General features: G+C 43.9%; 1 protein-coding gene across 1 annotated transcript in view; it reads right to left on the bottom strand.

Annotated features, from left to right (window-relative positions):
* Window positions 1–19,689, bottom strand: part of LOC140646585 (alpha-2-macroglobulin-like) — a 40,656-nt gene extending 20,967 nt beyond the window's left edge. The window contains exons 1-14 of the mRNA XM_072850754.1: window positions 19,586–19,689; window positions 14,234–14,417; window positions 13,214–13,370; window positions 12,608–12,660; window positions 11,873–11,893; window positions 8,799–8,967; window positions 6,774–6,858; window positions 5,924–6,047; window positions 5,080–5,194; window positions 4,838–4,947; window positions 3,800–3,961; window positions 3,296–3,523; window positions 1,540–1,603; window positions 203–345 (exon numbers count right to left, since the gene is read on the bottom strand). Of these exons, the coding sequence (XP_072706855.1) occupies window positions 203–345; window positions 1,540–1,603; window positions 3,296–3,523; window positions 3,800–3,961; window positions 4,838–4,947; window positions 5,080–5,194; window positions 5,924–6,047; window positions 6,774–6,858; window positions 8,799–8,967; window positions 11,873–11,893; window positions 12,608–12,660; window positions 13,214–13,370; window positions 14,234–14,417; window positions 19,586–19,674 (1,704 nt within the window). The 5' untranslated portion in view covers window positions 19,675–19,689. The remainder of the gene's footprint in view (window positions 1–202; window positions 346–1,539; window positions 1,604–3,295; window positions 3,524–3,799; window positions 3,962–4,837; window positions 4,948–5,079; window positions 5,195–5,923; window positions 6,048–6,773; window positions 6,859–8,798; window positions 8,968–11,872; window positions 11,894–12,607; window positions 12,661–13,213; window positions 13,371–14,233; window positions 14,418–19,585) is intronic.
* Window positions 19,690–27,429: the final 7,740 nt, after the last annotated feature.

The raw sequence follows: 27,429 nt of genomic DNA, 5'->3' as shown, positions 1-27,429 counted from the left end.
CTCTTTCTTATTCTGTCTTGCTCCACTTTTTATAGTTACGGCTTTGTAACTTATTCTGGAGTTTCAGTCACTAATCCTCAGTCAACATCTGGTCAGACCATTTCATGAACCCGTTGTGAATTCTGCCTCCATTCTGGAACTGATAACTGAACTACTGGCCACAAGACAAACATGGGTTGCATAAACTGTGACTTATACTCACTTTATTGGGGAGGCAACTTTCAACCTGGAAATCTGCTGAACTGGCGATGACTTCCCCACTGGGTGAAGTGGTATACACAAGCATCCGTGCCAGGGGAGCAATTGCTGCCTCAACAGGGAAGGTCAACTGAAATGTCCCATAAACTAACGAGAGAAAAAAGGCTAAGCAACATACAAGAAGTGCCAGTATATGCATTTGCTTTCCTCAGATTAAAAAATCAAGTTCACTCGTGCTGAACATTTTTTGTTAGCAGGGGCAGGAATACTGATATATGACTGAAGTCTATGGCTGTTGCTGAAGAAACCTGCATTCAAACAGTGATCATGTAATATAGCCAAATGAGATGAGTTTGGTGGGCCTCAACATGCCTTCTAGATTCTCCCCAGTTAACACCTGGCACAATTTCTTGATGTTCCCAACCCCTTTCTTCCTCAAGCTCCAAGATCTTCTGCAGTCTACAAAAATAGAGGGAAAAAATGTAGAAATAAGGGACTGTTGTAATGAGTGGCAGCAGTCAAGGTTGCAGAGTGGTTAAAAGAATAACTTTGCAAAGTTACTGCTAAGCAAGCATTTAGCTGGAACACCAAGCTATCGCTCCAACCACAGTGGAAAATGCCCTTTTATGTTGAAAGACTCTTCCTAGCTGGGCCTAAGCTTCATGTCACAATCTAGACAAAGGTGATAGAACATCTCTTGTTATGATCCAGGATGTTAGTTTAGTCACTAGTACTAGTAAGGATGCAGAACTTTCTATGAACATGCAGGACACAAGATCTTTTACTTCCATATACTGTTTATACCCACTGCAGTGCAACTCCTCCTCATAGACTTCCAAAATGTCTCCCTGGCCTCATTGTTGAAGGACTTCTAAGGATGTATCATAGCCAGCCTCAGTTACTGAAATGTGTAATCCTTGGACATTTATACAAATAAAATTAAATGTATTGGTTAGAATATAGGCATGTGTGTGTTTGCATGCTTATAAGGGAGAAACAATACCAAAAAAATTAAGGAAAGCAAGAGAAAGAAAAGGAGACACGTTCTTCCTGCTCACTGTATATGTGAGTCTCACAACACTGGTAAGCATCCACAATCTGAATAGGGTAAAGTGGTCAGCAGAAAGTGTTGGTTTGAGGAAAAATGACCAAAACATTATGCATATTTTTTGTTAAATTTTCTAAAATTTTCTTATCAAAAAAATGTTAACATTTTTTTGTTTAACATGTTTAACATGTTTAACATTCAAACATTAAATGTTTGAATTGAAATAATTTCTCTACATCCTCCCTACCCCCAAATTATCATCAGAGATGCTTAAAATGCATAGTTCTGCTCACCATTTCCAGGATTCACAGTCAGATCATGGGTGTCTGCCAATACAATGCCTCCCTTGGCCATCACCTGTGTGACAGAAACCTTCCTGTGATTGTTGCTACCGATGTTGAAGGGAAGGAGAATGAACGTTCACTGGGTTAACTGTAGAGTGTGAGCATGAATAGCACTGTCAACTGTGAGCAAAACCAAGAAGATACTAAGCAAGTGCCACACTGGAATTTACTGTGTCTTTGGAGACAGAAATATTCACTCCTAGGAGGACCAATGTTTCCTCATTGGTCAGACCTGGCTTCCCTTTTGTACATATTGTATGTATAGATCAGGTTCAAATGCACTTTGTCTCTGAGCACACATAAGTTTGGGGGTCATATGCACATTTCTAACAATTTGGAACAGACTGATGATCTCCTCACTCCTCACTGGAGTTCTCCTCACTCCACTCTCAGTTGCATTGTGAAAGAGTCTGGAGAAAAATTTAATCAGGATTAGTTTCACAACTCACACAGAGTTGGAATAGAAGAGCACAGGCTGTAAATAAGAAGAGCTTGAATAAGGTAGCCGAAGTCAGGCAGTAAGCAACAGCCTGAATGCTAGCTTTAATTTCCTCATTTCTAGAAGAAGTTTGCTTTTTCACAAGCAAAAACACCTTTTATACAATTACTTTCCATGTAGGATATCTATTCCATAGCACCATATTTTAATTTCAAGATGTGGGATCCACACCTATAAAAATGTAAGTTCCCTCACTGTTTGGTTACCTGCTGTATGTATATACTTAAGGCCATCTTTCCCAGGCTACTGGGATAAACAGGCATCTTGTGCTTCAATTTATTGTTGGCAGTCTTGAAAATAAGCACATGGATGTCTCTACCACAGGTTTCTATTCTCTTTTTTGTAATCTCAGTCTAAGTCTCTCTGATGGTCTGTACAGTCCATCAGAACAGGAGTGTCTGTTCCACTGATTTCTTCTAGCTCGCCAACACTACTCTCATCTGTTCTGCTAGTGTCACTAAATGGGACAACCAGAAAAACAAATTTAGGGGGAAAGAAGTTCTATTTGAATATTCATGTGATTTTTCCTGTTCTCCCAAGCAAAACTCATAGATCGTTGTTCAGTCATAGCTGAGTTAGTCTCTCTTCTCTGCCCCCCAAAATGAATCAATTCACAGTTCTCAATACCAGCATGTTCTAGTCTGTTCCAGTTACTGTGGTATCCCAAACTTTCCACCATTGCCTGATATACAACCTAAGCTCTAAGCTTATTGGGCTTTTCTGGGTAGAGGTGCTGCTTTAGTTTCAGTGGCCAGGTGACTACCAAAGGACAAATCTGAGTAGGAGACTGCTTTCCTCCTCATCTTTCATCTTCTTGTTGTAGGATGCTGGTTTCTGAGCTGTGACCATATATGAACCAGAATTTGGAATGGGGGAAACTGGGAGTGGAGTATTATGAAATGAGAGCCTTGGATGGCTGCACCCAAGACAGTGCTCTCTCCATCAACATTTTGTCTTTCTTCTGGTCTTAATAAAACATGTACACCCTACCCATGTCTGCACACAGAAGACAACATGAGAAACATTACGGAAATGTGTTTAAATTCCACTGCCACAGGTCACACTTTCAGTTTCAAACTCTATCATTAGTCCTCAGCTAAGGACTGACCATATAGCAGTGCTGTGGTTGCTCATCATGGAAGGTAGCTGTATGTGCCACAGTGCTCTCTGTGGCCATAGACCAAAGTAAGCACAAATAATTCTTACCAAATAGTAAATGACAATTTTCTTCTGCTCTCCTGTGGCCTCTGGTGTGAAGATATAGTGCACCTGGATCTCCGTGCGGGAGCCACAACTTAATGTCTCAGGCTTTGGCTCAATTTTGAGGAAACTCTTACTGGGGGAGTAAAACCGACTTATTCTACGGATGGCATGCTCATATGAAGGTGTGATCCAGTCGCTGTCATAGCAGTTCAGTTCAGGTTTATGATCAGCCTGATAAAGAAGAATAAAAAGTTCACAGCTGACCAAAACCAGGTAACAAGTCACATGAAAGTAACAGAAAAACTCTGGGTATGTTCTATATTTCCCACTCTTAGAAGAAGGTAGAGAACATGCACAGGAGACACAGAGAAGACAGGTGACCTGCCAAGAAACTTGCTTTGTCTTCCAGTTGGCAGAAAGACTGATAACCCATGGATAGATATTTCCTCTGCCAATCAGAAAGACAGAGGCTTACCCCAGTCCCTCTGCCCTGTCTCTGCCACTCACTTGGATTTCCAGGGAGGCTTGTGTGAAGGTGGTAGTGTCTATGGAAAACCAGGATTGTCCCTGCTCATCTGTAGTGTAATTCCCTTTGTATCTGTCTCCATCCACAGAAATCATGATGGTTTCATTGGCAATTGGAGCATCAGTGCCATCTACCAGCTTCACCTAACAGAGCAAAAACAAACTTCAGAAACTAGAAACAGAAAACAATTCCCAAGTCTTAAAGCCTCTTCCCCCTTTTCCTCTTTGCCAGGCAGGATGTTTCTTACAGAGAAGAACAAAAGACGTGAATGTGGAAATGTGTGGGATAAGTCCTGAGTTGTCTGAGGCAGCAACTGAGAAAATTCTCAGCAAAACAATCTGATCAGCTCAGGGAAATTATCTGTCAGAGTCCTAAGTTCCTCAGTAGGTTTTAATTCCCCTGCCCAGCTTCATATGGGACCTCCACCACATATCATCTGCCTCTTGGCTCGGAAACTCTAAGTTCAGGCTTGTGCCTTGCCCCAGTCCTGGGCTAAAGCTACATGAGAGGTAGATCTACATCCAGCTCTTTCTCCTGCTGTTTCCATCTGGTTAACTGGACTTCCTTGGTTGAGCTCAGCCCTGACTCATCACCTCACGTTGTCTGGTGATTGCTGGACTGATGGTGGAACCTGTTACTGTCACCACCCCTGCTCTGCTCAGTCTGGTTGGGTACTGTGGGACTGTGCCCTTGTTGATGAGGTCACTACGCCTACCTGTGTTGTGGTCACCCTTTGCACCTGGATAACATTCTCTTGTGGAATAGCCCACACTTGCTGCTCCCTGATGCTATTCTCATGTGTCAGAACAACGGGCCATCTATTCTGTACTGGGCTGATTGCTGGGAGGTTCAGGGCCATGTGTCTGTTGGAGTGCCCCAACTGACAGTAATTTGTCTGCCTGTGCAAAGGCAGAGGAAGGTGGACCATGTCATCTGCACACTACTATTCCATCTGATGGGATTGTGCACTTGTGAGTTTGCTATGCCATTCATTGTCCAGGGTCTCAGAAGTTCCCTACCCTCCCAAAGAGTGGGATTCCTGGTCTGTACTGAGAGTCCAGCAGGTCAAAGCTGATTTTGCTCATGATGGATGTGATTCCACAGGAGCCTGTTCCAGTCATCTCTATTCCTGAGAGAGAGCACAGTAAAGAGGTATTATTAATGAATGGCAGCATTTGTAGACATGTCACTCCACCTTCCTCATCTTTGCCAGGCCCTCCCTTTGCCTGCCATCACTTTGCCATCTCCATGTGATACATACCTGTGCCATCTTCTGTGATCTTGCCTTGTACCTCAATGCTCATCTCATATCCCCTGCGCTGGAGCTGAAATATCTTGGTCCTTACTACACCAGAAACACACCCATGAGCGTCTGCCTAAGCAGGGAATTGGAGAGAAAATGGGAATTCTGTGAACAAATTTGGTGCCTTGTGGGACATGAATAGATACCCCAAATCCAACATGCTTAACTTCTGTCACGAAATCCCAGCCTTATGTTTTAGGGTTGTCTCCAAGACCAGAACTTGTTTACAGCCTGTTTCCTAGTGTTTCATCCACATGTCTTCTGTGTTCTGTGAGGTACTTGACACTCAGTTCTCCAAGGCACTCACTGGTTTCCTTGTTAACTCCCTCCTACCTTATTTCTGTTTTTCTTCCTGTTTCTTCTGTTGTCTTCACTCTTTTCCTTGTTTCCCTTTCTCCTTTATCCTGTGTTTGACCCTTATACGATACCATCTTCTTGTTTTCTCCTCATTTTCTTTGCTCTTTGCTCCCTGCCAGTCCCTCCCACAGTTAAAAAATTCTTTCACAGATTTTCTTCTCAGTTTATACATCAATAGCAGGGACGTCACAGCTGCTAACTGGAGATTTGTCACTAGTTTCAATGGGGTCAGGATTTCAGCTGTGGGGTTTTCTTCATCAGTTCTGTTTCCAGTTTAATTACCCACCTCTTAAGAATGCCTTCCTCTGAGAACATCTGTTTTCCCTGGACAGAGTCCTATCTCTGATGTCCTACTATCTCCCAACAGTCACAGATTTGGCCTCCTTTAGACAACGTTGCCCATTACCCCTAAGAAAGACCTCTACATTTTAATCTTGGGACTCACCTGCCTAGTGAATTCTTCACACACAGCTTCTGCTTCTTTTCCATAACAATTTGAAGCAGAATGGGAAAATTTCCGGCACACCTGGACGTTCACCAAACCAGGAACAGGCTTCCCATAGGTGTACCTATAATCACAAAGTGTTAAACAATATATTAGATGATGAGACAATCAGTTAGAGAATCACACTCAGACACATCTCCTTAAAGACCTCTGTGGATGACTTCCTAATATTTCCTCTTAAAGGCTGACTAATCTGATATTTTAATGATTCTAGTGATTACATTTCCATCATTTCCATGGTGAGATTCTTCCATCATCCATTAGAAGCTGTTCTAAGTGGGAGGTCTCTGCAAGAATGCAGTAAAAGATTGTCTGTAGAAAATTATTTCAGCCAGGCGTATCCTTGTATCACAAACTCCTGAGGGTTCAATGAAGTAGAAAAGCAACCGGGGGCTCAGGAGGAGCGATTTATGAGTTAAAAATGAGAACACTGGGTTTGCACCACCTGTTTAAGTGATGTCTGATCTGACATATCTGAGTATTTGAGGGTTCAGGATTGGCAGAGAAGCTCTAACTGAAGAAATGTAAAGACAGAAAGAGAAAATGTACAGTAAACTGGGAGGAGAGAGCGGCAGATTGGTTTGGCATAATCTTTTAAGGAACACAGAGAGGACCCTTCACTTTGACTGCGCAGGCCAAGTAGCAGGCTCAGGTTTGATAGGGTGGAACAAGCCTGCACTAGATGTCTGGGAAAAGTATGAAAAGCCTTCCACGGCTCTTCTTTTGGTCCTCAGTAGAAAAGAGGAGTGAAGGATGAGCGAGAGAGATTTACTCCAGCCCTGTGACTCACAGACCGCAGACGGACACTGGAAGCTCCATGTCTTTAATAGTGATCATCTTGGGAAGCTTCACCAGGACCTCGTACTTGGGCAGCACTAGATGGGAGAGAGAAAGTCTGATATGAGAAGAGTCAAGGAGAGCTCTGTACTACGCAGCAACCCAAACACAGAGCCAGGATCATCTTAATACGAACCATCACCTCTCTGTGTTCTGCAGTACAGTTCAGCTACCCCTTCCCTACGTTTTCTCAGCCTTCACCACTGTTTTGGGTTTAAAGGGAATTTAAGGAGGGTTGTAGCCCTTACCTTCCCTCATTTGCAGCACATGCTCATGTGATCCCATTGACACCAGAGACCCTTACGTATGCCCACTCAGAAGGACATACTGGCCCTGTGGGTTGTGTTCCATGTTTCACAATGCATAATTTGCAGCTAACAGCTGGAGTAGCACATTCACCACCTGTGTCATTCACCACATTGAAACATCTCGAATCATTGATTCTCTCTGTCTGTTTCTTACTGTTCTGGAGATCCCAAGCTACTGTTAGGCTCACTAATATGTAGCATGTGAAACTGTCCTGCATGTCCAGACAGTTCTAGGGAATCTAGCCACAGGCTCTCAGGTCTATGTTTTCAAGTGGACAAGGCAGCAGCAAGGCCTGATATAAAGGGTGGTAAGTAAAAGGCATATTTTTCTCCTGAGTATTAAGTTACATCCCTCTTCCCATATTCCATCCTGCAACCCTCAGCCCCCAACTATTCAAGCCCAGGACTCGACTGAAGCATGTAATGGCCTGCTTCCAGGTGGTGCACCTGAGGTTTTTTTCAGTGCAAGGAAATAAGAGCAGGGACGGTGCACACCCAGACCCAGGAACTGGAAAGCAACCCTGCGTTATAGAGCTTAGACATAAATTTGCCTCTAGGATGGGAGGCAAAGCTCAATGTTTCAACTCCAGGGCACATGTCCTCAAAAGGCTGTAAGAGAATTAGCAACAGGGGAGATTCATGGGAATAAGACTAAAGAACAAATGAAAGAAAAATGACTTTAACATGAGGCTAAGAAAGGGACATACATTTTTTATTTTAGGGGGTGTTCAGAATGATGTTTGTGGGAGGAGGCACAGCCCATCTGTCACCATGGCAGGCTGAAGCCTGTAACCTGGTTTCTGTTCAAATTATTCACCACGTTGATACTAGCTACCATGTCTGACTTTGAACCAAATAAGCCAGCTCCCATGGACCCCAGTGACAATCTTCTTTGGGTGTGCAGCCTGCATATTCCAGAAACAGCAGGTTCTGAGCAACGCGTTGGGTCATTTGGGCTCCCAGTACAGCTGGGGGGAGCCTGGGAGTGCAGAGCACGGGCCAAGCAGCCTCCTCAAATGCACACAGCCTAGCTAGAGTACACATCTACAAACACCTGAGAAGGTTTATTACAGAACTGGGGGTTAGAGTGCTCCCTGGGGCACCACATTTCTCCTTACTCAGTCTCTACTACCAGACTGTTTGCATCGGTTTGTAACTTTTGTGGACTGTTCTTCTTCAAACTGAAGTTTTCTACCAAACATATTTTCTAAGCTTTTGCAGAAACAAGGAAGAAGAGGAAAAAGAGAGAGGACTACAAGTGGAGAAATGGAACTGATGCAGATGATGAGAGAGGTAAAATGGGGTCACCAGAATATTGTCATCTCTTGCTCTGTATCTAGTGATACTTGCAACAAGCTGCTGCACTGAAAAGTGACTAAAACAAAGTCAGCTGAAATTGATGCTACAAGCCATGCACAGGAAGCCTGCCAGACCCTGTCCTCCCAAGAGCACTATGAGCAAATACAAGCTCAGGCAGGTTGCAGAGATGCCATAAAGTGAGCAACCACCTCTGATACTCAGCACCTTCTGGGTCAGCCCCTCTGAACCCCGTTACCTATGTATTCAGTCCCTCCCTTCTCCATGCCATTCCCAGGAAATCCCAAATCAAGACATCACAGTAAAAGGCATTGCTGTCAGCCCCATTTGCAGCCCATTCCTCCTCTCCTTACTGTATTCCTCCACGCTGAAGGAGTGCTCCACATGGGACGAGAAGCTCTTCTGCACGACTATTTTGTAGGAGCCTTGGATGGGGTCTGAGGTGAGGGGGAAGGAGAGCTGCGTGAGGCCGGTCTCTAGTTCCACCCCTTGCCATTGGTACACACGGTTCCTCTGGGGATCCTGCAGGTGAGGATAACTCAAGGTCACAAGACGGTACAGGAGTGTCCCAGGGACAGAGCAGTGGAGTTCCCAGTATGTATACATCCCGTCTGGGAAATGCCTAGCTGTAATTATTCAATAATCTGTGAGGATCTGTGAGCACTTACCTGTCAATTCTGCATAACTAGCATGCAAGAAAGCTTTTTAATCCTGGAGGTCCTGTGTTGTCTCCCCCTCAGCTCTACCTGCATGCTTATGAAGGATGGGACCAGGAAGCTGGGAAAGACAGACTGGTAAAGTAACAAGACAAAGAGCTGGATAGCAGGAGTAAGTGGAGCATAGGGAGAAAGGAGGGAAGTTTCAGTCTCCTTCACTTGCTATACAGCCTGCTAAAAGTTTTTTTTCCGTGCCTGGAATAGAGACTGTCTGAGTACCAGTGCATAACCTGATGAGGAATGAGACACCTGATCTGTCTATGGGACTGAGAAATGTACATGTGTAAGAGTCCAAAGCTTGTGGTGGGGTGGGGGAGTGGGGACAGGAACAGAAGAAAGTATATCCCACATATGTGCATCCAGCTGAGAGCTCTCCCTTCTTGTCTCTCCCCACTCCTAATCCTGGAGCTGAAATCTTATCACTACTATAGCTGAGTATTGCTCATTATGAACTGGCTATCAATAGGCTGTGCTCCAAATTCATCAGCTCAGACCCAAATTTCTTGTAGAAGTCACTGAACCAACACAGTGGTGCTGTGTAGTTTGGTGCATCCTTTCCAGGCTCCTCAGCAGGATGGTTAATGTTTACAGTCGTTCATTTTCTGCCTGCTCTTTGCATTGTACCTTGGCTGTCACCAAAAGTCTATTTACTCTAGATAGGTATGTGACTCAAGGTATGTGACTGTGTGCATTTACTTCACTGAGATTTTATCTCAGGGCTTAGGGAAATGGGGATGTGAATGACATCCCCCAGTTGGAGGTCACTGGTCAGGGGGCAGAAGAGGGGGCCTTCTTCCCAAGAAGCACCCCGGGAGGAAGGCACAGTCAGTAAAACGCATCCCACAGCTCTGACCAAATACTCTTCATCATCACATTTCGACCCTGCTGAAAAGCTCACCACTTACTGTGAGGGACACCACTGGGCTTCCTTGGAAGAGGAATTCAAGAAAATGTTTATAGCTTGGATTGTGAACTTGTTGCCATTTCTGTGATGTATTTATAGGGAAGACCTGAAAGTCAGTTTGTTTTTCCTCAGAAAGGTCTTTTTTTAAATGACAGAAGCAATAGGTCAGGATAATAGTTCAGAAATAATAGGCTCATACTAACTTCTTCCTTTGTGGCTGACTACGATCAATTAGTGACATTAAGGGTGTGAACTGATGAACATTTATTTCCTTAGCATTGCTGACTTCAAGCTGTCACCTTTCTTCACTCCTGCCACCCTCTCCTTTGGGCTAGTCCAAATTTCATGCAAGCATGTGGTAAACTGCACTGGCAGATCTGATCAGGCTGAAAAAAGTACCCTAGAGAAAAATGGTGAATTTGCTGCCAGGTGAGCTTCCCACTCTACCAGACTGCCTCATAGACATCTGTGAAAGCTAAACAAAGGGCAGGGCTGAACTGTGAAGGAGCATTGAGGGAGAGGCGATGGTGGGAATGGAGGACAAGGCCTACATAAGCTGGCTTAAACAGCATGGGCAAACACCATGCCTCACAGGCTGGAGCTGAAAACACAGGAAGGCCTTCCTAGTGATTTAAAATTGAAGCCTTTCATAGTACTGACACAAAAAAAGGTTATGAAATTATTCAGCTTGTTAGGCAAAGGCATATGGGATTTCTGGAGGCAGTGGATAGGATTTATTTCTTCTTGCTCCTTTCATGAAATTCCTGTACTCAGTCAAGTATCGTCTCATTGAACGGGTAGGGACCTGTTCTACAACCCCATGGGAGAGCCTCAGCAGAAGGTAGTTCTGAGATGCTCTCCTCCACCTGCTATCCCACACCACACACTCTCTTACTCTTCTTTCTCCAAATATTCACAGACAGTCAGTGGCCCACCAGCTCTGCAGCTCTGTTCTGGAAGTTTGCTGAGGGGAAGAGAGAGTGACAGCACTCTGATAGGAGGGTAGAAAAGAGGAGCGTAGCCTGCTTCTGGCCCACCTTCTGCCTCCCCTGTTCTGACAACACCCTCAGCTCTAGAGAGAGACAGTGCAGAATGGAGACAGCAACCCCAAACAGCAAGGAGCAATGACAGGATTGACTACGTAGGACCCATAATCACGCAAACCAACTTAAGATTTGTGCACACTAATTTCAGCACTGGTTTTGCTGCTATCGTGGCTTCAGGTTCCATTGCTGGGTCCTTCCCATCAGTTTTCCACTAGAAGATGTCCCAGATAATAACTGTAAATTCTGGTTTCTCAGCTGAAAAAGTGAGTACTTGAATAATTGACAGAAACATCCTTCCTATTAACTTTTGTCTGTCACTGAAGTTCAACCATTTAAAAAAAAATGGACAAAAAGGGCATACTTGGGAAGACAGGGGATGTCTACTTACATAATATTATTTCTTTAGTTTTACTAGATTGTTTAATGCAGTTCTGTGGTTTCAACCACACTTGGCAGAGAGAAAATCTTAGTTCTGCTTGGGAAGAGGAATAAGCCATTCTGATATGACCTCTAGGCAAATGTAATTCTGCTCACAGCATGGCTTGCACTGATTAACTATTTTGTTCCTACAGCACATTCCCCAGTCAAAGAACCATTGTTGGAACTTATTTTGATGCCCAACTACTCAGCCTTCCTTTACACAAAGGAAAAAGGTCATGTGCCCATGTTTTTTCCCTTGCACCTCAGCCTGAAAACACCACTGCTGGAGATGACTGCCTCTGTGCCTGCACATTCTGCAGAAATAATAGACATCCACTCACCTGAACATAGACAAATGGAAACTGTAGGGAAAGAACAAAGGAAAATCAGTGTTAGAAATATTAGTCATATATGGATGGAAGTAATATCCAGATTTGGACTGAAAGGCAGAAGAACAACCTACTAAGAAGTCCTTTGGGTTCTTCCTTTTCTGTAGTTGCACTATTTCCTTTGTTCTTGATGGTTAAGGGAATCTATTCTATAGAATTTTAGACCCCCAACTTTTTGTCTTACCACAGTATGAAAGTGTGATGAAGTAAGAGTTTTCAAAGAACTTGTCTGCATGAGGAACTGACTGTCAAATAAGCTAAAATAAGTGTGGACTTACACCCCTGACCAGTTCCTTAAAACCAAGTCCTTGTCATGCTGCTTTCTCTGCCTCTAAGCATGTGGTTGCACCCACTGCCAGAAACATCTGCACATCTGTCACTTTCGATGGAAACTTGTCCCACCCATTTTTTCAGTAATGAGATCCCCGCCTACATGCTTGGCCACATACATTCCTTTGTGAATCTGGTTTTAAACACCTATATCCCTTTGAAAAAGGGGATATGTTTCTCAGTCAATAGAGACAGGTGGAGTGTGTCCCAGGACAGGATATGGAATGGGTCAAGGATGGTATGAGTAAGAAAGGATCATATGTTTAAAGGCTGTCTTCAGTGGTTCTGAATGATGACAGTAATGGTGTTAATTGGGAATTAAGCCTCCTGGTTAACAACAAAGAATTATGGCTCTACCTTCTCATTCAGCGGGTAGAAGTCTTTGTCCAGAGAGACGATCCGAAACAGAACTGAAGGGTGTAATGGAAAAGAAGGGAATTCCACTGTTAAATTTGTAGCCATTACCAGGAAATGTCAGTGTTTCAATATTTTATAACTCAGATTCATTCCATGGATCAACAGGCTCTGAACTGAGATCTCTAAGTTATGGAAGCAATTACTTCAGGCTCTTTCTTTTGCAGATGGTGAGAGGCAGATAAATTTGGAATGATAATCAGGTCTTGGCCGAACTGAATTGTCCCTTGGGAGTGCCTGTCCTGCTTTGTTGATTCAGGTGCAGCTAAGGGAGACTACGCTTTGAAGTCATCCCAGGTTCTAGTTGAGTAGAATGAATCTGAGACTGTGCCTACATCTGGCTGAGATGCTGTGCCTGGAGGATGGAGAATAGGAATGATGAAGGTACCACATGCCCTAGATCTCAGCTGGCAGAAATAGGATTTACTGAATGCTTTAATTCCCCCCATTAAGAAGTCTGAAAACTTTAATAAAAGTATGGGGCCTCTGGGGAATGAAGCCTGTAAGATTTTCTGCTGTCAGAATCAACACCAACCCAGTTCCCCATACCTGTCTGTCCAGGCTTGTAGATGGGTTTATCCGTCTGGATGAAGACCAAGCTCTCAGAATTCTGGACCAGCACTGACTTGCGGCTTCTGAACTGCAGTGTTGCTCCCTTCACCATCACAGTGAGAAATGCTGCTGATGTGCTATTGGATTTTGGAAGCTAAGGAAAATGAAGAGGATAACTGCTTTACTGATTCACCCCATTGCATTAACCCTTTGAAGGACCGAGTATTAGCTAGGTCCGGAAGTTCCCTAAAGGGACACCAAAGACTCAGTGCCAGAAGCAAGAGAAAAAACATGATTTTCTGACATGAACTTGGAGGGCTTGTCTCCTCTGTCTCAAGGAAATCTTTTTCCTTCAGGAATTGCTGCAATTATAGATCTCCATTTCCTTGAGTTTTCTCCATGCTTCTTCTGCCTCTCCTTCCAGTACTGCAGGCCTTTTCCCTTCCTTCATTTATACACTATCCTTGGAGAAATATTGAATCTGATCTTGTTCCATCTTATGATTTATCAAAATGGAAATCGACTAAGATTTGTTATTTAGGGGGTGGGGCCAGTTGCTTACATTACTCACCAATCAGCCTTCTGCAGGAAACAATCATGAATAAGCTCCAGAAAGAAACAAATGACCTCATGGACCTCACTGTCTTTAACCATTCCCCAGCTTCTACAGTTCTCATTCCACTTTGCTATTTTTCCACTGAGGCTTACATATATCAAACAAACATGGAGCATGTTCTGTCAGTTAAAGTTCTAAGATGAAGGATCCCAAAAGAGTTATCATCTAAGCCCTGCATGGACAGAAATATCATGTGGGACACAGAATTTGATAATGGTGGAAAATTATTCCTCATAAGGCTACCACAGTCAATTTTCCACATCAAATTCATTTTTTTGTTTGGCTTAGCTTAGAAGTCTCTGATTGCAACGTGTCTTATTTCTCATTTCTGGACTGTTTAGATCTACTACACCACATCTATAAACACAAGGGCTCATCCACAAGGATGAGATGATACTCACAGAGAAAGGGATGCAGGTGAACACATCCTTCTCCGACACCACGTCATCAATCAAGCTCCTGTTTTCCCCTTGATACTCGAGTGTGGCACTCAGCGTCACAGACTCATTCAGGTGGGTCAGTTGAACACAGACTTTCTCAGGAGAATCGGTGTGTATCAGAAAGGGCAGTAGCACCATATACTGCCTAGGAAGAGATGGAAGCAAGAATCAGAAGGATCAGAAATGTGAAACAGTTTTAAGGAAACAGTATTAAGTATAAGGAAATTAACAAATCAGCATGCGTAATCCATTACTACCCCTGTGAATTGCAGTGCATATACACATGAGCATTCATTTTATTTTGGGTTTATACATATTAAACTGCCTAACTAATTAGCCTAAAAGCAGGAAAATGCTTGCAGTGGAAGGAACAATTTCTATGCTAATAGAGAGTCCTTTACAAAGGATGTTTTGTTCGGCTTCACAGCAGGGAGTAAGGACGGTGTGAAAGGTTCCAGCCTGTTAATTGATTTTTGTATATCCCACAATCTCCTATTGAGACTTAAAGGCATAAGTTAAGAAAGGTTGAAAATTCAGCAGTTTTAGGGTTGAAAAAAACACCCACTTGTCTGTCCATTCCTGTCTTTACGTATCCAGGTTTCCAAATCCTTCTCATGCTGAGCAAAAATGTGAGTGCTTGCAGTTTGGGACCTTATTAAGATGAGCACACAAAGGATTTCAGACAGTACTGGTTTATTGCAACACAAGTGTACTTGCATCTTCAAAGTGATTTTGACAAAGTTCCCTCACAAAAGACCCTTAAACTAAGCTGCCATCCAATAAAAGGGATCATTTTACTAATGTTTTACTAATAAATAAAATTATTAATTCTGATGTGGATTAATTGATTAAAAGATAGGACCCAATGGGTAGGAACCAGTGAAAATCTCCAGAGTCTGTGTTGGGACCCCTGTTGTTCAGTACACTTCTAAATGATCTGTGAAGTACAGTTTTCTGATAATTGTCCAGGGTAAGAAAATACCTAAAACTGACTTACATATTTGTGGAAAACTTTTGTCATATGGTGGGACTGTGTAGCAAAAATGGCAAATGAACTGTTCATAAATGGAAAATAATCAATAGAGGAAGAAAAAATTACCCCAACAGTATAAATGGTATTGTGTATATGCTGTATCACTAAGTGGGCTATTACCACTGAGACATGAGCGCTGTTGATCACTCTTGGAAAATTCTCATTCAGTGATAAGTAACAAATGGACTGTAGGGAAGTGTTCAGAAAGGAATAGAGGACAAATCAGAACACATCATTTTGCCATTGTATAATTGCAAGGTACTTCTACATCTCACGTATGGCATGCTGGTTTGCTCCCATTAAAAGATGGATTTAGCAGAAAAGATTCTGTGAAAGATGGCAGAGATGATCTGAAATCTGGAATGATTTCCTCCTCCAGGAAGAGGAGACACTACATAGATTAGGACTCTTCAGCCTGGAAAAAGGCATGATAGAAAGCTATAAAGCCATGATGTGTGCGAAAGAAAGTATGGTTTGTTCATCACCTGTGACGACACGTGTACTAAACAACACCAGGCGAAAATATTAAGCAGCTGGCTTAGAAAAAATAGAAAGCAGCAGAAACTTTTTCACTAACATACAAAATTAAACTGAGGAACTTAATGCTACCAGATGCTGTAAAGTCCAAATGTTCAATTCTCATATGGCCAGCTTGTGGCTCTTGAGCCTTCTGGTGCTCTCAAGCAGTCCAAGAAGGGCACATATGCCCAGGCTGCATCAGGTGATAGACAGCAGCCAACTGTCCTTCCCTGGGTGAGGAACAAAAGGAGCCAGCAGGTGCCACTGAGTTGGATAATTAGGGCCTTACCTGTGTGTCCAGCCAAGTGCAGGCCCTTAAAAGAAGCTGTCACTCCCCACCTGCCATTAACTCTCCAAGGCGTATGGTATCTGCCCTATGGCACCAACTACATAAAATTTGGTATGAGGCTCAAAAGGGCAAGAAGATCAGCTACTCCTGATATGAAGGTTATAAAAAATGTCCTGGGTCAATTCAGTGCCCAGAAATGGCTAGAAAACATAGTGGCACAGGTGTAATCCCTGCCACAGTAAGACCTTGAACCTCTGACAGAAGCTCCATAAGGCCATAGCAGGTGGGAAACTCATTTCCACTGTACTCAACTTGCTCCTCTACTCCGTCCCTCAGCACCTACAACTGGCCACCAACACAGACAGAATACAGAGCTAATGTAGTCCCTTGGTCTGATGCTGGACCATTTTTATGGACCTGGTATTCCTTTTTCCCTGTGCACATTCAAGCTATCCAGATGCAGCAGCAGGAGGTTCTGGTGGCAATTCAGTCTGCAGGGTATATTAACCACTATGCGTAGGAGGAAACCTGTGGTCAGGACTGCTCATACCACTTTTCCATGGGCCCTCCACTAGGGAAGGATAATGTGCACCTTGCCAGATGGTGCCAGCCCTGGGGAGAGAGATAGCTGGGCCTGTCCAGAGCTAGATTATTGCCTGGGCTCTGAGCTTTTGGGAAGTCCTAAAGCTACTGTGGAGGCACTGGCACCCAGGCAGTACCTCCATTTCCCTCACCACCAGGCAAAGAGATAAAGTGTAGTGAGGAGCCAGCCAGCAACTCTGGTCAGTGCGTGCTGCTGCAGCAGCAGTGAAAGGAGGGAGCTCCAGCCACCCAGGGAGTGACTTACAGCTTGTGACTATCTGCTTGCTCCAGCATTCCCCTTCGTCCACAGCTTTCTCACCACAGCTTAACCCCATGCCTGCTTCCCCTAATCTCATTTCCCCTGCCCCCTGTCAGTGGCATTGGCAATCTGACTGTAACATCCAGTCTACCGAAGGGACAGCGTGACCTAGTTCGTGGGGAATTTGGCCTCATTCCTCTTCCTGTTCACTGTTCTGCTGAAATTTTGGCCAATGCGCAGAAATTCCCCCTACACCGGCTTCCCTGCCTTTGAAACAAGGATATGAAATATGCTGTTTATAGACCTTCCTTTAGCTGTTTTGGGATGTGTTGGTGAAAAGAGCTAGATCAATTAAAGTACTATGAGGGCTTTAAATAACTTGGGTCACAAAGTCCATGTATAGACATTCCAGAACAAAAAGCATCTGGGCTGCCAAAAGAGACCTCAGCAGCCTTCCTGCATGCAACGAACTGTTCTGAAAACAGAGGCAGTGACTCCAGCAGAAGCAGGCAACAAGGAGGGATAGGAGACCCTAGAGAAAGTGGCTGAGGCAAAAATGATGAGTTTGTCTATATATAGAAGGTAATAGTCTAGCTTAAGATGGACTAACGTCTGTGTATTGACTCTCAGCTACTTCCTGGAACAAGCACACAACCAAAGAAGCCAATGAATTTCATCAGCTCCATCAGTCCAAATCCAACCTGCCAATTCATGTGCCATCATGACCTTGCATTTCTGAGTATATGCAGTATATTCCCAAGCATGTACACTGCATTGTAAAGTAGCAGGCATGCACAACCACATATCAGAATAGGAGAATGATACCTCCTATTAAATTCTTCCAGAACAGATCCAGACCAAGAAAAAAAATATCTTGCTGTCAGTATCTTACAGTATCATAAAATTTTTGGTTGCAAGGGATCTCTGGATGTCTCAAGCCCAGCTTCTCTCCTGGAACAGGACAGTTGCAAAGGACTCCATAGATGGAGTTTCCACCATCTCTCTGGGTCACCTGTTCCAGTGCTGCACTAAATTGGTGAATAGGTTTTTTTCTAATATATAGTCTGAACCTGAATTGTGTCTCCTGTGCAGCCGGCCACATCTGAAACAGAAATAGCAGCAACTGCTGCTGCTCAAAGAAGCTATCTCCCTGCTTGTGCCAGGCACAGGAAGCAAGCCTTGGTTGGAGGCTTCATTTTGTCTTCAGTTCAAGGGTGGCTTCCCTTCTGTGTTATACACAGCATCTGATCGACCCTGCAGCACTTAAAACAGAACCACTACCCTCACACCTACCTAGCAATTCACTGCTCAGACTCCACTGCGTCCCTGCTCCACAGCAGTTTACTGGGCTCCTATCTTCATTCTGTGGATCCCAACTACACCGCTCTATCCCCCACCTCTCTCAGCCCTTCCTCCTTTTCCCCTCCCAAAATGGTGCTCAGGTCAGGGATAAAGAGCAGCATGTTGCTCACAGGAGGAGAGGACTGAGCACTACAGATTCATTTCTTTCCCCCCTGATCTTGGGCAGGGATGAATTAAGATTACTTAATCTTAATTACTTAATTACAACAGATTACTGTAGGGAGACAGAGAGCTCAGCCCGACCCCAAAGCAGACTGGTCTGGCTGATCCACCCCAGAAACACCCAAACAGGGCAGATGAATGGGAGGTTGATGGTACGGTGTGAGTCAAAGGTCCTTCAGTCTGAGCCACCTCTGACCACACAGTAAGCGGCAGCAGTAGCACTGCACCTTCTGCTACAGCTGCTAGCACTACTGTGGTGCTTGTGGGCATGAAATCTCTGTAGCAAGCATTACGAGAGCAGCGGTGCTGAGAACTGCGCTTCTGCCAGCACAGCAAGAGGCACAGCGTGTGACAGCAGCCAGGGTCTGAAGAGGGAGGCTGCTCTGGTCCAGGCTAGAAGCTCCGGAGCAATCCTCTCTGGTAGGCGAGGCTGGGGTGGGGATGCCAACCTCCAGTCTGCCCGTGCCATCCCGGGCTGCCCCTCTCCTCAGGGCCCTTGGCAGCCATGCTGCTGGTCTGCAGAGCCCTGGGGTGGGTGCCCCAGCAGAGGGTGCCAGCGCCAGGCTCTGCGCCGGAGGAAGAGAATCTAGGTCACAGATCCTCTTTGGGAACAAGTACATCTGATGCTGCCAAGGGAGACAAACTGGCTTGAAAGAAACAGGCAAAAGGGGAACAAACTGGCTTGAAAACAGCAGGAGAACAGGGAGAAATAACTCCGTGATTGAAACAAGGATACTACAGGAAAGGTAAGTACATGGATTCCGGAATCATGCCCTCAAAACCCCAGGCACCTGAAGGTTTCTAGGAAGGAATATACTTAGGCAAATATGTTGTGAGGATGCAGGGGTGGACTAGCAGGCAGCTGCAGGGCAGGAGTGTGGGCACTGGCAGAGCTCTGGGGGGGTCCCAGGGCTGGACAATCAGGGGCTTGCAGGGTGGGAGTGGGGAGCACTGGCAGAGCTGTGCAGGAAGGTCAGGGCTTGGCTAGTAGTAGGATGCAGGGCAGGAGTGGAAGAAACTGGCACAGCTGTTTGACAGAAAGGAAGAAAACTGAAGGAAAAAAGGAGTACTAAGACCTCCCTCCCCCCCTCCACATGTGTAGCTTACGGTTCTGTGGTGGGAGAGGTATTTCCAGGAAGGAAGAAGAGGAGAAGGAGGAAGATACTTGGTTTGCTGGGCAGCCTGTCCTTCCCCATGGTGCAGAGCAGGTCGTGGAGAGTCAAGCAGACACCCAGCCTGGTCCAGTGCTGCTGTTTTCCTGCACCTTGTAATTCCCCTCCACGCTCTGCTGGGTCAGCCTCTTTATAACTGCTCTCTGTAAACAGCCCAGGGGCTGGAGGAGATAAGGGCTGGGGGCCAGGACCCATCCGGAAATGGGGAGAGGCGGTACGGAGGAGCTGGAACAGAGGGACAGTATTTGGCCAGAGACTTTCCAAGTGGGGGAAGGGTATCTATTGGATAGTGCTTATATTAGAAAACTTTGAATGATTCATACCCTGCTTTCTTTAAGCCATCAGAAATCCACGGTGTTGGGGAGATGAACTATGTTCAACACCGGGTAATATTCCCTGTGGGCAGCATCCAATTACAGCACGCTGATGTGGGGTACTGTGATCTTTTGAAGCCAAAAGCCAGGTTTATAGGTATTTTAAGAACAAAAGGAAACCCACAGACAGAAACATTGCCCATATTATGTTAACAGAATAGTGCAGTGATTTGCTGACACAATTGCTAACAGAGCTACTGTAGCTTAGACAATTAATTTGTCAGGAATATAACACAAAATGAGGTGGGGTACTGCTCTAGATATGGAAATAAGTTCTGTTTCCACTGTGAATATGCACAAATATTACACCACGCTGTTGGGAGACATCCTTGCCTCCCCAGCATGGTGATAATCTTCTGTTATTCAGTGTCATCTGGAGCACAGATGTTCCAGGTGTTCCAGGTGGCTCCTCCTTCCCTGTGCCAGATTCAGATCTGTGCTGCTGTGAGTCACATTAGTAACAAAAATCACTCAGAAATAGTGCTGCTCACTTGACTTGGTCTTCTGCAAACCTCTGGTTGTAGCAGCTTATCCAGAAGTTGAACCTAGTAAGAAAATAAGTTTGCTAAATTCAAGCAGGTCATTGAACAGAAATATTCAGTCCAAACTATGAGCACTGAGAAGCCTAACTAGGTGGGGTGTTTGCACCAGTCCATGGAAAACTGCAAAATTGCAGCTGTAGGGCTGTCAGCATGCCCTCCAGTGCCTGTGCAGTGAAAGGATTTGGTAACACTCTTTACAGAGATTCATGATCCCTGTGAAGATTTCTGTTGTGTAGGAATAACCCATCAGAGAAAATGCTTCAGTACAAACCACCTTGAATGTGTCTATGTGAAGCCACCTTAATGGCAGAGGTTCTCTGTTCTGTGCAAGGGACCTTATTAGATCACAACAACACAGGCAGCCCTATTTGCTCTTTTCTTGAAGATTAAGCTTTGAAAAAGAGTGAATGTTAAGACTAAATGTTAGCTATACAGTGTGTCTTGACTCTGATGTAGTAGCCAGAAAACTGCAGGGAAGAACAGTGCAAAGGACCAGGAGAAATGTCTGGGGATGAAAGGAAATTTAAGAATGGTGTTCAAAAATCAGGCACAGTCTCCAATGGAATAAAATTTAACACCTTTTATAAACCACAAAAGTTAGGAAAACAGTCAGGAGGCAGCCAGTGTCTGCTGGGGGGATGTGTTATATAAATATCATATGGAGAAGGAATGAACACATACTCATACAAACCAAAAGATTTAGCAGATTATCAGTTGGAGATGGAAATACTGATAAAAAAGTGGTTGTGTAACTACCAAGTAATAAAAACCATCCAGATCTTTCTCCAGAAATGCCCCCTATCGTCTGTCCTCTCAGTCCCATCTTCAACTTCTCCAGTAAATAACTCATGCAAAATAGCAGTTTTCAAAGCAATACTGTCCCGGGCATTTGCTGGAAAACATGACTCATCCCAAGTTGCCTGTTGTCATTCAGGCTGCTGTAAACTGAAACCCAGAAGAAATCCGAATGGACACATGCAAAGTACGCTTTAAGGATGAGCATGTAAAACTAAAATTCATTGATCTACAGGGCCATCAAACCCAGCGATTCAATGGAGATCCTATTCACTATCATCTTCTTCCTTCTACTAACCAATTTACGATCCAGAAGGTATAAAATACCTGCTTCTCAGTCCCCCAGGAACCACTTACCAGCTCTCTGACACCCTAATGCCCACTTTGCTCCACAAGCACTAACCGCCCTTTAGCTCAGGCAGTTGGTGCTTCAGCTGGTTCCTCTCTCACAAAGCTCAGAACAAGGGGTCTGAACTCGTACTTCGCTTGAAAGCTTTTGGGTGCTTTTTCAGACCTGAAGGAGAGGTTGTGTGTCTGAAAGGCTAGCTACTACTTCCAACAAGGCTAGCTGCTTTAATAAAAGATATCACTGCTGCAAAAGGCGTGCAACATCTTTGCCATACACAGTGATGGCTTCAGTGAACTGGCAGCCATGATTTTAACCACAGGAAAGATATTTCCTCTTATGATAATACTTCATATGTGTCCGAGGGCACTGCACACCTGGCAATCAAGAGACAATCTGTACATATCTAATATGTTCAGTGACTAGTCCCCATATTAAGCTGGTACAAAACCCAAGTTAATCATTGTGCCTAACTGTTGATCACAAAGAATTTAAATTAGACCACATCACAGTAAATGGTTGATATAGCAAAAATGCCTAAATCTAATTTTTTATAATAATCCACTTGAAGCAGAGTGGATTTCTGTACTAAATGATAGCAATTAATTTTGGTCCATCCTGCTTGAAAATGATTACATATGTTTACTCTTACTTTTAAAGGTAGCACATCTTTTGGCTGTTCCATAGAAGGTTTTTGAAACTTATTTATTTCCAATGCTATATGAAAACTATAACATTATTGTAAAATTTTATTTTGTTCCAAAGAACACCTGGGAAAATCAGCTTAATTCTAGATAATTCTCCAAGAGGTTACAGTGATATACTGGTAAGTTACATGTGCTGATACATTGGAATTCCTTTCCAGGTATTATTGTATTGAAACAGAGCAAGACACCAAGTCAGTAAGAAACGGATGCCATGGGAGCACTTCTGCATTGCCTTAATGTATCATTATGACTATTTTTTGATTTTCTGGAGCATTTCATTCTCCACAATATTTCCTTCGTGGGTTCCTTTCCACCAGCACTTTAAAATATATTGTTTTGGGTTGGACTGACTGACACAAAAGATGCAATTAATAAGTTAATACAGGACACCATAAATATTGATAAATACCAGTCACAGCAAACCTTATTCTGCAAAGTTTCCTATAAGCCATACGGTCTTCACTGCATTGCCTAACAAAGATGACAGAAAAATGTGAAGTGTCCTACACCTCCAAGTTTATCACCACTATAGAAAACATATATTTCCCCATGAAAACAGAGTAAGATATTGAGCTGTGCAATTTTGATCACCTTAACCTTAACCTATACCTTAGTTCTGGTATATTTTCCTCTGACTTCTTTTCAGTTTCTATTGTTCAGCTTTGTAGATGACTACCAATTGTCCAATAACAGAATGGCTCACCAGTCACTGCAATTGCAGGAAGAAAAGGTGTCTGTAGGTGGGTGTAAAAACCCTTAGTACTATCACAACACTGTTATGTGCAGGAATCCTTGCCTGCCCCAGCAGTCTTAAGCAATTTTGGAACCACTGTCACCAAAGGTAACTAATCCCAAGAAAGACACCTGCTTCTTTACTATGTTCCTGTTCTGCCTCCTCAAGGACTGTAGCACAATGCTCAGCCCTCAAAGCCAAACCAAAGCGATAAACTGAACTTCAACCTTTGGCTTTCAAGAAGAGGCATATGTTAAAAAGCTGAGGAAACAGTTCTTGGTAACACTGGCATCGTGCCTAAGGTGGTCCATGCACTTTCACATAAGAACCCCTGGTGGAAACCAGCAGCTCTAGCAAAGCAATGTCTCTCTTCAGTACCTAAATCAGCTTTGCATGAGGACAGGTGAGACAACAGTCACTGTGAAACCTGAGACTTATAACAGCTCTGGTTCACAAATTGTGTTAGCTGTTCAGCTAAAGGCTGAAAAAAATCCTTCAGGAGAAAAAAGAAAAAAAATTCAGTATTTTTATTTTAAAGGAAATCCAAATAATATTAGTTTCCCTGGCCTATGTATCTAAAGCAAAGAAACCCAAAGCAATTTATTTCAAATGACAAAAAAGCATTACAAGAAAAAGTACTTGTATAAATTAATAGGAGTAACAGCAATACCCAGAGAGATAAAAAAAGGTTTATTATTGTGTGGGAGACAAAATACTTCACAAGCCATAGTGAAGAGAAGGTCCTCTATCAGAAAACCTCAGACAATATGAACATTATACAAGTTGCAACATGCAGATAAAGGAAGATATGCAATGAAATGAAACACCATAAAAAGGCTTCATCAGCTAAACTGCAGATTAAACTGAAAATATCAGAGCGAATAAAGATTATCCACTTCAGTGGCCTGTTGAATATCTTAACCTGAGAGAAGTGCCTGGTGGCAGATTTACTGCCTTTCCCAGGTGCAGACAGCTGGGCTGCCAAATATAACTCATATTTCTGTGGTGTCATGAACAAATGAGTAAATTCAGGCATGGCAAAGGCATCAATGAATTACTTTCATTTTACTGCACTTTGTAGATTAATTTGCAAATCAGTAGCTGGGTTTTATAAATAGTCTTGTGACTATATTTTGTGTGATGTAAGGCTAGCCCATTTGTAGGGTAAGCCCTATACAAAGTAGGGTTTATCCACCTTTCCTAGCTATATTATAACAAACATCACCTCTACATATAAACTTTGTCTTGCCCTAAAAGAAACCTATACTGTGTGTTGCGAAAAAGGCTGCAACCCAGGCTGTTAACCCTCCGGTATGAGAAATCTGCAGTCTGTCTGATACTTATAGTGCACAGTACACACAGAGTAGGATCAGTTGTTGAAATCCCACTATTAAATCCATTGATGGTAATTAGTGAATGATATCTAATAATTTTAAAATATATAAACAAGAAACTAGCTGTTTGCATGTTCACAGATATTTTTTGGATATTACAGAGGAATGAAGATAATCTCTGATGTAGTAAAGAATGAAAAGCTATTTTCATTTATACTTTTGTATAAATGTATGTATAAATATACATATATGTATATATATACATAAATATACATATATATGTATACATTTATACATGTTACTCAGACTATTGCCAAGGAACGGGAGAGAAAAAGCCAAAGCATTTACAAATGTGTCTGAAAACATCACTTGGGACAATTAACCTCACTCTTTTTGAGTCATTTGACTCCTCTTTCCAGATAAAACTTTATCATATAAAAAGACATACAAAATGCATATAAACTGTGTTTAGCTTTAGCTTTAGCTGTGATGTTATTGCCTGGGCTCCCTCTCTCCTCAGATGAGGTACAGGCATCTCATGAAGGTCCTTCTGCTGGCCCTGAGGTTGATGTTCAAGGCAGGTGGAAAGAAGTTGGAGCCAGGCTTTTCTCAGAGGTTCACAGTGGCAAGAGCAGAGGCGATGTGCCAAGCTGCGTACAGAGAAACGCTGAGCAGATGGAAGGAAAAAATGCTTCCCACGAGGGTGATGCAACAACAGAACAGGTGCCCAGAGGTGCATGGGATAGCAATCCCCAGAGACCATCCAAACTTCATGGCACAAGGCCATAAGCAAGAGTGCCAGTAGGGAAAAAGACCGTACTTACATGGCATTTCAAAGCTTTTTCCCATTTAGATTTGGTTTTCATTTAGCTACAGAAAAGTGAAACCCCAAATCACTGCCCTTCTCTGAATGGCTTTGCTAGAAGAAGGCAGCAGAGGCCTGTGCCAATGCCAGCTGCCAGATGGACCACGCGGTACTTGGCCAGTGCAACACTCGCTTGCTGTGGTGGCTGTGCAAGGGGGCTCGCTCCTCCAGCTGTGCTGGGGGGGTGGAGCTGGCCTTGCACCGCAGGGGCCTCGGGCCCAGAGCTTGCTGGCTGAGCTGAAGCAGGAGGGAAGGACTTTATGCTTAGCTCCGTTACTGACTTGCTGGGTAACACCAGGCAAGTCCAGGCCTCTCTCTGTGCCACAGCTAAGCCAGATGTCATTTGGTGCTCAAGACATGCAACTTTTCCCAGTGCAGAGAGGAGCTGGGATTCAGCTGGTAAGTGTTTGTCCAGATTTTTGAGATGGAGGATGCTACAGGGAAGCAAGACAAGAAGTCCTAATGGGGTACAAGGCAAGGAAATCCAATATTCTCATGTTTAACCCTTTCCCCTACACCTCTGCTTTGTTCCGTTGTACCTTGTTAGGCAGGGCAGAGCTGGTCATGTTTGGCCCTTCAAGTCAGGCAAAGGGGCTGTTGTCCTGTTAACACAGCTGGAGAACATGCCATTTATCAGGACCCTTTTGAACATGGTGTCCTGCTACAGAGCCTGCCCTGGCTGCATTACACCACTGCACTTCCCTCCTGTTTTGGGATACCCTGCACTGGACACAAGTGGTTGGAAGGGAGCAGGACAAGACCTCTCCTAAGCAGCCTGGGGCTATGAGGAGAGATCCAGCCGTGCATCCCACACTCAGTGCACAGGACTTCCCAGATGAGCTTCACCACGGCACAGACCTCGGGTCACTGAGTAAATGTGGACACACATTGCCTTGACAGGAGGGACAGCAAGGGGAACCAGTGGGGCCTAGAGCTAGTCACTTCCAGTAAAATGAAGTAGAGAACATGTGGCATGGTTATGCAATTGCCTCTGGTAATAACCCAGCCTTCACCTCCCCCTGGGTACTGAGCCAAAGGCTGAAAAAAATGTGTGAGGTTAGCACTTCAGTAGCATGCACGCAGAGCCCTGTCCATACACACTATGGTGATTTGTATTCCCTCCACCTCTACCTGCCTCGTTCATATTTACCCTCCCTTCATTCTCAAATAAGATTTTTTAAACCTCCCAGCTGTCAGGTTGTATACACAGTGTGACAACATGGGGTCCAGGAGCTCTGCTGAAATCACGTTCTTAAGGGAGGTCCTGGTTTGCCCAGCAGGAACACTGGTGTGGCAGGAAGGGTGAGTGGAGGACTCCAGGGCAGGATCAAAAGGCATCAGATCAGTGTGTTGAGCCTGCAAGGCAATCAGTGTGTTGAGCTTGCAAGATAAGAGTGAGAAGTTTCCTTGAAGGAGGCTTGTAGGTCCTGTATTCAATGTAATGCCTTGCTTTTAAGATTTTCTTGACCCTCAAAAGGTGACCCTTTAGGAGGTCGAGCAAAAAGAAACTGTCTGTTGCTGTTGAGCTACAGGACTAGCTGACACAATGTTGCTTCTCCATTTGAAAATTTTTTTAGAAAACTTTTCATTGTAACTCTGAATAAAAAATTGAAATGTACATGACTGATGTTCCTCAGGAAGCCCTTCCCTGATGCTACGCATTTCATAGCCAGTGGTGCCAGAGATGTGACCATGTTTCTATGTCATCTGTCTGATGAATCAGGTGGTGAGGGTCATTTGACTGCAGACATGGTCCTACCTCTCTAATTGCCCACCAGGTAGGTGGCAAAGGAACTCAATAAAGAAACTATCAGAGAGCAAGACTGAGTTGTTTCCTCAGAGCATTTTGACACATCATCATTTCTTGATTGAAGATTCCTCTGGCACATTTCTGGTCTTCTCTGGTCAGTGAATTGGTTGGTCATCACTCACACTTCATATTTGACAGAAAGAGGGTGGTGAGGAGAAGACCTAAACATCAACAAGTTGGTAACAAGATCTGGAAAATAAAAGAAGTCATGCAGCTGAGGTCTTGCTGTGCCATTGTTTAACAGCTTGGCACTATTACCTGTGACTCTGCAGG

This window comes from Ciconia boyciana, chromosome 1 (genome assembly GCF_034638445.1).
Source record: "Ciconia boyciana chromosome 1, ASM3463844v1, whole genome shotgun sequence".
Lineage (NCBI taxonomy): Eukaryota > Metazoa > Chordata > Aves > Ciconiiformes > Ciconiidae > Ciconia > Ciconia boyciana.
This window is presented reverse-complemented; position numbering and strand designations above follow the sequence as displayed.